At 39.4% G+C, this 11,290-nt stretch overlaps 1 protein-coding gene across 1 annotated transcript in view; it reads right to left on the bottom strand.

The window, feature by feature from the left end:
• FHAD1 (forkhead associated phosphopeptide binding domain 1) overlaps positions 1 to 11,290 on the bottom strand; it is a gene marked incomplete at its 5' end in the record, with an annotated part of 2,130,934 nt that overhangs the window by 1,458,075 nt on the left and 661,569 nt on the right. Inside the window, one exon of the mRNA XM_044060429.1 lies at positions 7,894 to 8,025. Within this exon, the coding sequence (XP_043916364.1) occupies positions 7,894 to 8,025 (132 nt within the window). The remainder of the gene's footprint in view (positions 1 to 7,893; positions 8,026 to 11,290) is intronic.

Below are 11,290 nucleotides of genomic sequence, written 5' to 3' on the forward strand. Positions count from 1 at the left end.
TAGAAGTTCAAGAGATTTCAGTGTTCCACGAGCTGGAAAAAGCATTTGAGTCAGATCCAAGGGTCAGATCTGAACCCAACAGCTGAGAAATTAATGAAAATGACAACATCAGATTAATGTTTTTACTTTTTAGGTAAGCAGTTATATTCCTTTATTTTGAACAGTTATGATATGATGCACAAATTAGCAAAACTGGCTTGGGTTGATAGCTTTTCTGGGGAGAGGGAAACTGTGATGTGAAGAGTTATTTAAGAGTCTATCATCTCAGGAAAAAGAGAAAATAGGTTGAGTCAAAGAAGAATGGCAGTGTTACAAAACAGCATGTGTGAAAACAAGAGAAGAGATATGTATTTGAGGCAGGTAGGCAAATAAGATACATAAGGAAAGCTGCTAGTAGATTGCAGAATACAGCAAGTTCCCAAAGAAATAGATTGCAGAATACACCAAGTTCTCAAAGAAAGAAAGAGTGTAGTCTCGTATGTAAGCCTCCTGAATGCATCATATCAAAGCTCATTAATATAAAAGCAGGAATCCTCCTGGCCCTTGAAATGAACCAGTTTGACTTTGACAAGGAAAGAGCCTGTTTCTTTAAAGGGGAACTACACCCACAAACTGAAAAAGCATGTTAATTTCATCCACATTACAGTGTTTGGCTTTAAAATATTACATTACAGCCCCTAAGCTCCAATCAATGCATTAACCTTACATGTGATTTCACGTATACCCTGCTTTCTTTTAGACAGTCAGTTTTCATTACCAAGTACGACTGGACACAGGTCTTTTTTCAGCGGAGGCCTGAGGAGAAAAGCTCTACATACAAGATACAAATATCAGATAAAAAAGTGATCCAAGTTACAACATGAAAAGTATATGACAATAACAACATACAATGTACATAACAGTGATAACAAACCATCAGATGCAGTATGATGAAAATTGAGTGCAAATAAGATGCAATGTACTGCAATGATATAGACAGTGGGAAAGTAAAATCTAGTTGAGGAGTGGTACAGGTCAGACAGCAATGCAGTTTGAAAGTTCTATATTTTGTCGTCAGGGATGGCCCTGTTGATGCCTTTTAGGTAACAATACAGTATTTAGAATTATCTGTAAGGGATATGCTAAATGTCTGGCTTACAAAGAATGCTTCAGAAACATTGTACACTGGAAATTATTGGTCATTCTTCAATATAGTACTGAAGAATGAACAGGAGTGGAGCAATCAAAGTCTCGGAATACTGAGGTTAGTATTCATGGTAATTTAGTTAATGCAAATGGGTTAAATAGCTTCAGAGATTATGGGTGAATTAACCAGGGGTGGTGCAGGAGCATAGCCATGTATCCACAAGATGAGGTTTTAGCATTTGTTTAAACTTTGTCAAGGAAGTATGGGATACTATATTATGGGCCAGAGTGTTCCATTTTTTAGCTATGAAGCTGGAGTGGAGGGAATCACCAGTGGCATTTTTGGCTTTGTTGTTATTTATTTATGACTGTAACACCTGTAATAGTAATGTATTACTTGAATGGAGTGATCTGTTGTTTGATCGTGGAAGTTTTAAATTATGGAATGCAGGGGTTTTATCAGGTTGGTGAAGGATTCCATGGGCAAAAATCAGTTGGTTATAGAGAAGGGGTCGAGGTAGTTCAGGCCATACACTCACACACACACACACACACACACACATATATATATATATATATATATATATATATATATATATATATATATATATACACATACAAGTCTACTTTGCTTTATCAAAATTTCACATTTACGAAACCCAAATTGCAGAGACCACAAAACCGAAAGAGCAGTACAGCGAAACATCAGTGCACCAAGCACACACAAACAATCACCACATCTAGGATCCTGTACAACTACAAGTGTAGTGTTTTTTTTTTTACTGTGTAAAGTATTACTGGGTATGCATGTTAAGCAGCACTTGGAGCTTCCTGATGTAAATTGCGGTAAAGTGAGGATAAGGAAATCTACCCTTTTCCCCACTGTAGTGAGATCTTGGAATTGGTATATGCAATTTGCAGGGGATGTGGAAGGTGCAGCACCCACATGGGGGGGTGCAGAGGGGCTTGCCCCCCCCCCCCTGAAAAATGTGTATGAAGATTAAAGTTTTTTAATTTTAACTTTCGTTGAAGTGTGCTTCAGTACAGTAACATTTTGCTGTACTGCACTTTTGGTCTCCACAATTTGGTTTTCAGTAATGTGAGAGTTTGATAAAGTAAAGCACACACATTATAATACACACACACACACACACACACACACACACACACACACACACACACACACACACACACACACACACACACACACACACACACACACACACACACACACACACACACACACACACACACACACACACACACACACACACACACACACACACACACACAATCTTTCCATCCACAACCCCCTTTTCCCATTTTGCACGTCATCTAGAGCCAAGCTTTACATTGTGGAATGGATAGCAGAATTCCAGCACTAATATTTAACTTCATCTCTGTCACCCTGACACTCATAACCCATAAAGTATTGCAGCCATGATGTACATCTAAAATATAACTGTCTGTTATTCAGTATTCATTAATATACTTCCCTCTCCCCACACCAGACACTCTGTTTAAGACATTCTCCACTGCTACTTTATTACTGTTTAGTTATTACTTGTATATCTCTCTCCATTTTTAATCTCACTTATTAACCCCTGTGCCTTGCATGCATTTCTGTTTTATGTGCCTGTTTTTCCTATGCTTCTTTGCTTATACTTATCCATCTCATTTCTTTACTTTATATCTTTCATTTCTGATTTCTTTGTTGTTAGTGTTCACATACTGAATGATTTCCCTTTAAAATGTCCCTATCTTGTGCCTTCTTGATATTGCATGGGACTGATATTTAGCTGTTACCTTTTTAAGCTCCTTGAAAGCACTTACAGAATCCTATAACACCATCACACATCACCTTTCATCTAAAGTTCAGGCGAATGTTGCTTGTCAGCAGTGTCCATGAAATGATAAAAGGAAGGATCCTCAATCTGCTCCTTATAACATCCTAGTTGCTGCCAGGAGACACTAGCTCACTCGCATGCACAGCCCATACCTGTCAACTGTCCAGATGTTTACAGAATGTCCATGTTTTTAGCCAATATGTTCGGTCCATTACTCATGAAATTTGTAGTTTTCTGGCAAATCACTGCAGATTGGATTCATTAAACACTGACAGACATTTGAGTTTCAGACCTAATATCCTTCAGAAAATAGATGCTAATGAAAACTCTGCAACTCCTCTCAACTGTACAGATTTTTGCAGAATGTTCAGATTTTGGCCTCATATTTTTTTGGTCTGTTCCTTGTAAAATTGTGGGTTTTTATGTCAAATCACTGGGATGAGTTAAGGAGTAAAGTCAATAAATAATGGCATTCATTTGAGTTTCAGACTTAATATCCTTCAGAAAAATGTAACACAAATCCTATTATTCTAGCAACTTTGTAAGTTTTAAAGAGCAATACTTAAAATCTGTCCCTATTTTGGGGGCTTTATCCCCCATTTTGTCAGACTTTGTCCAAATTTCTTGCAGTAAGAGTTTGAGAGATATGAAACCGTTAGTCTAGTAACTTTCTAACTTTATCAGAGCAATATTTTGGTCATTTCTTCCCCGTTATTTGTGGCTTTCTGTTACATTTATTCTGCCAAGAAGTCAGAGGTACTGTGTATATAATTCTTTAGCAAATGCATGCTAACCCTGTTATTCTAGCAATTTCCTAAGTTTATAAGAGCAATATTTAAGATCTGGTCCTATTTTTAGTCCTTTGTGCTCCCATTATTTGCGGCTCTGTCCATATTTGTTGTGGTACCAGGTTGAAAGCTTCCTTACCTTCATCACTGATGCTGCTGCCAGGGAAATGCACTTGCTCGTCACAATCTCAAAGTTTATAATAGCAATATTTGAGATACGGACCCATTTTTGGTCCTTGGTTCTCCCATTATTTGTGGCTCTGTCCATATTTGTTGTCCTAACAGGTTGAGAGGTTCAGAAACATTATCACTGCTGCTGCTACCCAGGAAATGCACTCGCTCGTCACAATCTCAACTTCCTATGTTTATAATAGCAATATTTAAGATCCGGACCCATTTTTGCTCCTTGGTTCTCCCACTATTTGTGGCTGTCCATATTTATTGTGCTTGAGAGGTTCGGAAACCTCGTCACTGTGAAAGAACAGCACTCGCTCTTCACACAGTCTCTCTCTTTCACAAATACATGCACACACACACTGCCTTCTGCATTTACACAGGCATTCACTCGTACATGCAGATAGCAACACATACACACACTTTTTACTGTTTTAGCTACTTTTTACACTCGTCAAACAGCAAAACTGCTGCTTAACGAGTGTAAAATATTACCCCATTCAATCTCTCTCACTGTCCTACACACATACAGACAACCACACACACACACACATACTTTTCCCTCCTTCTTTTTTATTTTACACTCATTAAAACAGCTAAAGCGCTGCTTAGCGAGCATAAAAAAACTCTTTCAGGGACCCAATCCGGGGAACGGCAGTTAACAGTCTCTCAGCGTTTCAGTTGTTTTTTTTTAGTTATTGATTGAGACACAGCAAGTCTATTGCTTTCTGCCTCTAATTCTAGGGCTTTTAAATTGTATGAAAGTTCAATAAAGCACAGGTCAATGAGTAAATACCGGAAGTGGTCTGAAAATGAAAACAGCGATGATCAATATATAAAATAATGTGTCGGAGCAATTTTACATCAGAAAATGTTCCTTTAGTTTCTCTTGCAAAGGGAAGTATCATCACTGTTAAACATTAGTGAGTTACTTTTTACTAACGTATATTTACTTTTCTTAAAACCAATGAGTAGGAAATGTGCCGGAACGAAATGAGCACTGTTGGTTTTGGCAGGGGAGTGAAAACAGACCCAGAAGCGTCAGAAATGTCGAGGGTGGGATTGTTAGAAGGTCGTGAGTGATGTCACAAAAAGGGAGGTGATTAGCTAAGTGAGTGACAGTTTTTCAGCTTCGGTCTGAGGCAGAAATGGGATTTTAGAAACGACATAGTGACCCTTTAAAAGACAAACAGGGATAATCACACAGAACAGTATTCTCAGTGCCTGTTACTTCTTTTAAAGTGGCCAATTTTCATTCTTTTATTATGCTTGAGTTGTAATCCTTAAACTCATCACCCCTCCCCCTAAACAACTCCCAGTCTTATCTATCAAGTGGCAAATTTGAGCCTTTTGCTACTGTGATTGATAGATCACAGCAGGAGACAAAGTTCATATGCTGAGAATACTGTTTTGTGTGATTATCCCTGTTTGTCTTTTAAGTAGTCTGGTAAGAAATGGTAATTAAACCTAACTGCCTAAAGGAAAGCAGGGTATATGTGAAAACATATGTAAAGTCAATACATTGACAGGAGCTTAGGGGCTATGATGTAATATTTTAAAGCCAAAATTCTGCATTGTGGGATACCTGAGGGTAGACTAAAAAAGTCAAGATGCTGGATCCCATGTGGGCAGACTCCAGAATTACATTTAAAAATATTTAAAAAAGTATATAGAGTCCAAAAGTAGTGTTAAAATGTAGGAAAACATCAAGACTTGATGAAATAAACATATTTTTCAGTCTGTGGGCGTGGTTCTCCTTTAACCTTGCCATCTTCTTTGAAAAGGCAATGAAGCCATGGATAAGGGTTAGTGTGTTCAAACGGATCTATATCATGTTATCAAAAAATAAAAATGTCGAACGGCACAACAGCGAAAGTGCCGAAATGTCGAGGGTCCGTTTTTGAGATTGCAATACAGTGAAGATTGGGATATTTGCCATTTGGTCACTGTAGTGCAATCTCGGAGTTGGAATATATATTTAGCAGGGGTTGTGGGGGGTACAGCCCCCCACAATACTGAATTCGAGTTTTGGCATTTTCGCTCTTGTGAGCATTTGACATTTTGCATCTTCGATGTTATGATATAGACGCTGTTGAAAAAACTGCTTGCTTTGACTTTGACAAAGCCTTTAATATAATATGCCATTCAAGTTTCATTGATAAACTTATTAAACCAAATATAAAACCTTGTCTTATTCAATGGACAGAAAATTAGCTGACTGACAGAATATGAAGTAAAAATTTCAGGAACTTTCTCTAAATGTGAAAATATAACAAGAGGTGTATTGTGTGGGTTTGTATTGTCCCTCCCCCCTCCTTTTTGACATCTATTTCCCTGATACTGTGGCAAATATTCCAGGCTTGTGGCTACCTAAGTTTGTTAATTGCTACTAACTGGGTGTAACTGTCAGCTTACTTGTCTACATACAGTTATTTCTACAACAGTTTGACTACTGCAGGTCTAGGTGTACTAGTGATAGTCTTAAGCTAAATGTTAAGCTATTTGTATACAACAGTTTTCTACCTTCTGTCATAGGCCACTAACAACAGTACTCTTTTGAAATACTGACATCCTGTGTAACTCATTGAATTGACACCCCTTCAAGTCAAAGAGCAAAAAAAAAAAAATTCTCATGCTCTGAGTCAAGGAGGAAAAATACTGTGGCAAGTGGCCTGCTACAGTCTAAATATTACACATGTAAACAAAGTGTTGAAGTGCTTCTCTCCTGACTAAGAATGCAATGTTGACATTCATTTCTTAATGCTGGTATTGCCTCTGAAGAAGTCCTTCAGTTCTGAACTCTGATCATGGGAATTGTACCATCTGACATCTAGTGTTTGGGGTGACTACTCTCTTCACCTTGCTCCAGCTATACTGCTGAACAGGAGAAGTTAATAATAACTGTTTACATAATTTGATAAAGTTGCAACATTTTGTGAGTGGCAGTTAGAGCAGAAGACTAGAGCTCTGAACTGATAATGAACTGCTTTCTGTGCACAGGCTATAGGGATTGAATCCTGCCACCTTCATTTGCTTACTATGTGACTATAAACAAGTCACTTTAACTAGGCATTGCTTCCAGATCGTCTCTGAAATGTAGACAACAAGTAGGTAAAACAAAAATAAAAAATACACAAAAATGACTCGCCTCTCAAATTTATGCTATCATGAGGGACACCTGTATTAGCAGCTTAGTATCATTTAACTATCATGTCTCTCCAACAGAGCTAAAGAAGCTTTAGTTCTCCTATACTCATCTCTCATAAAGCCCATCACTAAATATAATATTACTTTTTGCATGCACCTTTCTAAACCTGTTGCTTAACTTGATAGAACTCAAAGATTCATAAATAAAATGGAAAAGATCACTGGACTCAAGTCTTTTAGTTACTTAGACAAACTATCAGCCCTCTCACTGACCTCACTGTCCTATCATCTTCTTCATAATAACCTTTGCTTTGTTTTTTGAACCATGAAAGTCCCTACTCTATTCAGCCTCCTAGACTAGCAGAAGTAATGGCTCATCAGGCATTCATACCAAGGATATTAACTTACTTACTGGGTACCTAACCCAGTACATCTCATGCCTACGGAACAAGTCCCCCCACCCCACATGTCAAGCAAAACAGTACTCTGGCTGGTTTCAAAGTTAATCATTCTGGAAATAACAAGGCAAGTACATTTAACTCAGGTCATTATATATAAAAATAAAATAACACCAAAGGAATCACTAAGAAGTTTTTGCTGATGATACTATAAATGTTTCAGCAAATCAAATCCACACCAAAGTGCTGTAATCAGACTACTTACACAGTACAATAACATAGAAAACATAGCTATACAGAAACAGCATTATTGCTAATGCTGTTGCTCACATAATCTAGTATAATTCACTGTGCAATGAAAACCAATTATTCATGTGCGACCATAGTATCACACGTTAGTATTACAGCCATTACCTTCCTGTTCTGTTCTTCAGATTTGGCTTGTAGCCGTTGAATTTCTTCTTGGATCTTTTCTTCCATTTCTTCCTTTTGCTGCTGCTTCTTTTGCAGCTGCTTTGAACTTTCTAGTTCTTCATGCAGTTTAGCCTAAGAAAAAACTAACAATCTAAATCAGTTTTTAACCAGAGAGAGCATGACAGAGTGAATAAGGCATAAGTTTGCTCTGCAGCATCCCCTTGATAATTTATACAGAAGACTACCAAACCATTTATTATACAGCAAACTTTGTTTTACACAACCAGAGATGTTCTTCGTGTTTCACTGTTGCAGTCATTACATTTGGGTTATCTGCTTGCAGTAGCCCTCAGTCGGCCTGATTAACAAAGTCTTGGGTCCTACGTCGGTTGCTGTCTCTTCTTCCGTGACGTCAGAGGTATAAAACATGCAGCCGACGTCATTACATCAGTCTTTCTTGCCGTGCGGTGCCCGAAGCAGAAGCAGTTCGCAAGTGCCGGTTGGCTGACTCCTGAAATTTTCATTTTCGAGTTTCAGAACCAAAGTCTTCAACTAAAAGCTAAGTACCCCATTGGGGAAACTTTTTCTTGCTCTAAACCGATGTCAGTAAAAGTAAATAATTGCATTTCTTGTGGAAAGCAAATACCTCATAAAGATTTTCATTCGTACTATATTCCCTGCCTAGGCCCTGACCACGATGTACCTGGCTGTCGGCTTTGTGCCTTATTTAAACCATGAACTATCCATCGTCGGTATATTTGCACTTCTAAATTTTTTGGTGCTCGGTTCAATTATCCTGATATGTCTTCGGTAAGCCATCCGACTACCGACATTCCAAAAAAATGCAAAGCTAAAGACAGAGACAGGCCGCCCAGTTCACTGGTACTCAGTGAGGTGTTTTCGCAGCCCCTGATACCCGCTACTTCAGATTCGCAGGCCTCTACTGAGACCCATTCGGAGTCCAGTATGCTGCGAGATACTCCAACTGTGGAACCTGTGGATGTCTCTACCTTGGATGGGTCCAGAGCCGCTGTGCAGAGACCAGTTTCTGAGGGTGTATTCAGGCCTACTGACTTGCATACTAAACTGATGCCATCTTCTTCTTCAAGGCCTAAAACTCGAACCATGCCTAGAAAACTGACGCCCAGACCACATGGTCAGGCCTCTATGCCTAAAAAAAAAAAACAAATGATAAGAATGACTGAAGACCTTATTACTTTAATCAGGGGAAGCCAACCTTCCCCCTCTACGAGACCTAGGACTGAGTTTGCTTAGGATACTTCTGACCAGGATTCTGAAATTTCTGTTTCCTCTGATGACCAGGATTTACCCTTATCTACCTTTGAACATTCTGATGCTGAGGACTCTATTCCCTCTGTCCCCCCCCCCCCCACCAGAGGATTTCTCAGGGAGTTTTTTTGTGGGAAAGTCATGATTTCTCTGATTCTAAAAAAAGGCTTAGGGATTTGTTACTCCTGCCCCAGCACAGGCCTTTAGCTATACCTCCTGTACTGGACATTGTTGATGATGCCTTTTCGGAATCGAGCATGGCCCCTGACTCTTTACCTCCTGCTTCCAGTAAACCTGATAAATATTACAGGGTTCCTGACTCACACAAGTTCCTTTTCAAAAATCCTACTGCGGATCCTGAAACTTTCGCAGGGAACCAAGGGCATTAAAGCTACTACTGCCAAAAATCCTACCCCCTCTGATAGAGACTCCAGGGCGCTGGATAGATGGGGTACGAAGGTATACACTTCTGCAACTTTGGCTATTAGGGCCTTGAATTGCCAGTTTCATATGTTAAAGTATCAGCTGCATATTATTGGATTGCTTAAACAGAAAATTATGTTGATTCCTGATTGTGCTGAAAATAAGGATTTACAGGATTTTATGCATTGTGCTGAAAATAAGGATTTACAGGATTTTATGCATTCTGCTGAACAAGTTGGTAAACATACATTGCAATGTGGTTTTGATTTGCTAGAGGCATCTTGCAGGGCTGCGGTAACTGGGTCTGTACTTCGAAGGCATGTTTGGCTTAAGGAGCAATCCTTGCCAGATCATGCTAAAGTGAAATTGCTGGATGCTCCCTTAAATCAGGACCGCCTGTTTGGCAACAAGGCAGAAGAAGTGCTTAAAAAGATGGAGGAAAAAGCTAAATCTATGCAAACTGTTAAAGATTTTTTACAAGTACAACCTCCAAGATTTAGTAGCCATTGGCCTTCTAAGAATTGGTCCTTTACTGCCTCTCCCAGACCTTCTCAGTCCAAACCCAGATCCAGCAGAGCACCCAGGCTTCAGTCCCAGGGGATGCATAGGACTAAGCAGTGGGGGCCTCCACTTCCAAATTTGGGAGTTATAAAACTCCCCCATATGGTAATCTGCCTCAATGACTTATTTTTAAAACTTCCAAGCACTTCTCAACTGACTGCCCCTTTGGGGGGAAAGACTGCACTTCATGTAAAGAACTGGGGACTCATTACCCAGGACAAATGGGTTTTAAATATTGTGTCCCAAGGATACAAATTTCACTTCCACACATTACCAACTCCAAGCAGTTGGTTGGATCTACCTCCAAATCAGTGAGCAGAGGCCCAAAAGCAAGTACTCTCTCTCTTAAGCATAGGGGCTATTCAATTGGTACCAGAAGAGGAAAAGGGACAAGGTTTCTACTCAAGATTTTTCCTGGTACCCAGAAAAGACAATTCATGGCATCATATCCTGGACCTGCCTACTCCTAACACCTTTTTGGTGATTCCAAACTTCACCAGTTGCTTCCTATGCTAAGCAAAGATGCCTGGTTGGCAACACTACATTTAAAAGAAGCATACCTGCACATCCCAATCAGGGAATTTTGCAGAAGAGACCTGCGCTTCAAAGCAGGCTACATGCACTATCAGTTCTCTACACTGCCCTTTGGCTTATCTGCTGCGCCCAGGGAATTCACAAAGTGCCTAGCTCCAGTCATTGCATTTTGCAGGCAAAGAAATATTCAAATATACCAATACCTGGACGATTGTCTAATTCAGGCAGAAAGCCAGGACATACTTTTGAATCATCTGGCTTTTGTCCAAAGGGTGCTAACTTGTCTGGGGTACACCATAAACAAAAATAAATCACACCTGGTACCCTGTCAACAAATTATATTCCTGGAAGCAAGCTGGAATACAACTTCCCAGATGATTTCCCTCACGCCAGAGAAACAAATTCACTTGACAACATACTTCAAACAAGTGGCCACAAAACCCCTGCTATCTGCAAGGCAAATATTACAAGCCTTGGGGTTCATGGCCTCCTGCATTCTGTTAATTCCATATGCAAGACTGCATATGAGGAAACTACAATGATATCTAAAAAGCCTATGGTGTCAACATTCTCAGGATCTAGAAGCAAT

The sequence above is a fragment of the Protopterus annectens genome, chromosome 2.part0 (assembly GCF_019279795.1).
Source record: "Protopterus annectens isolate FY-2018-M chromosome 2.part0, PAN1.0, whole genome shotgun sequence".
Classification (NCBI taxonomy): domain Eukaryota; kingdom Metazoa; phylum Chordata; order Ceratodontiformes; family Protopteridae; genus Protopterus; species Protopterus annectens.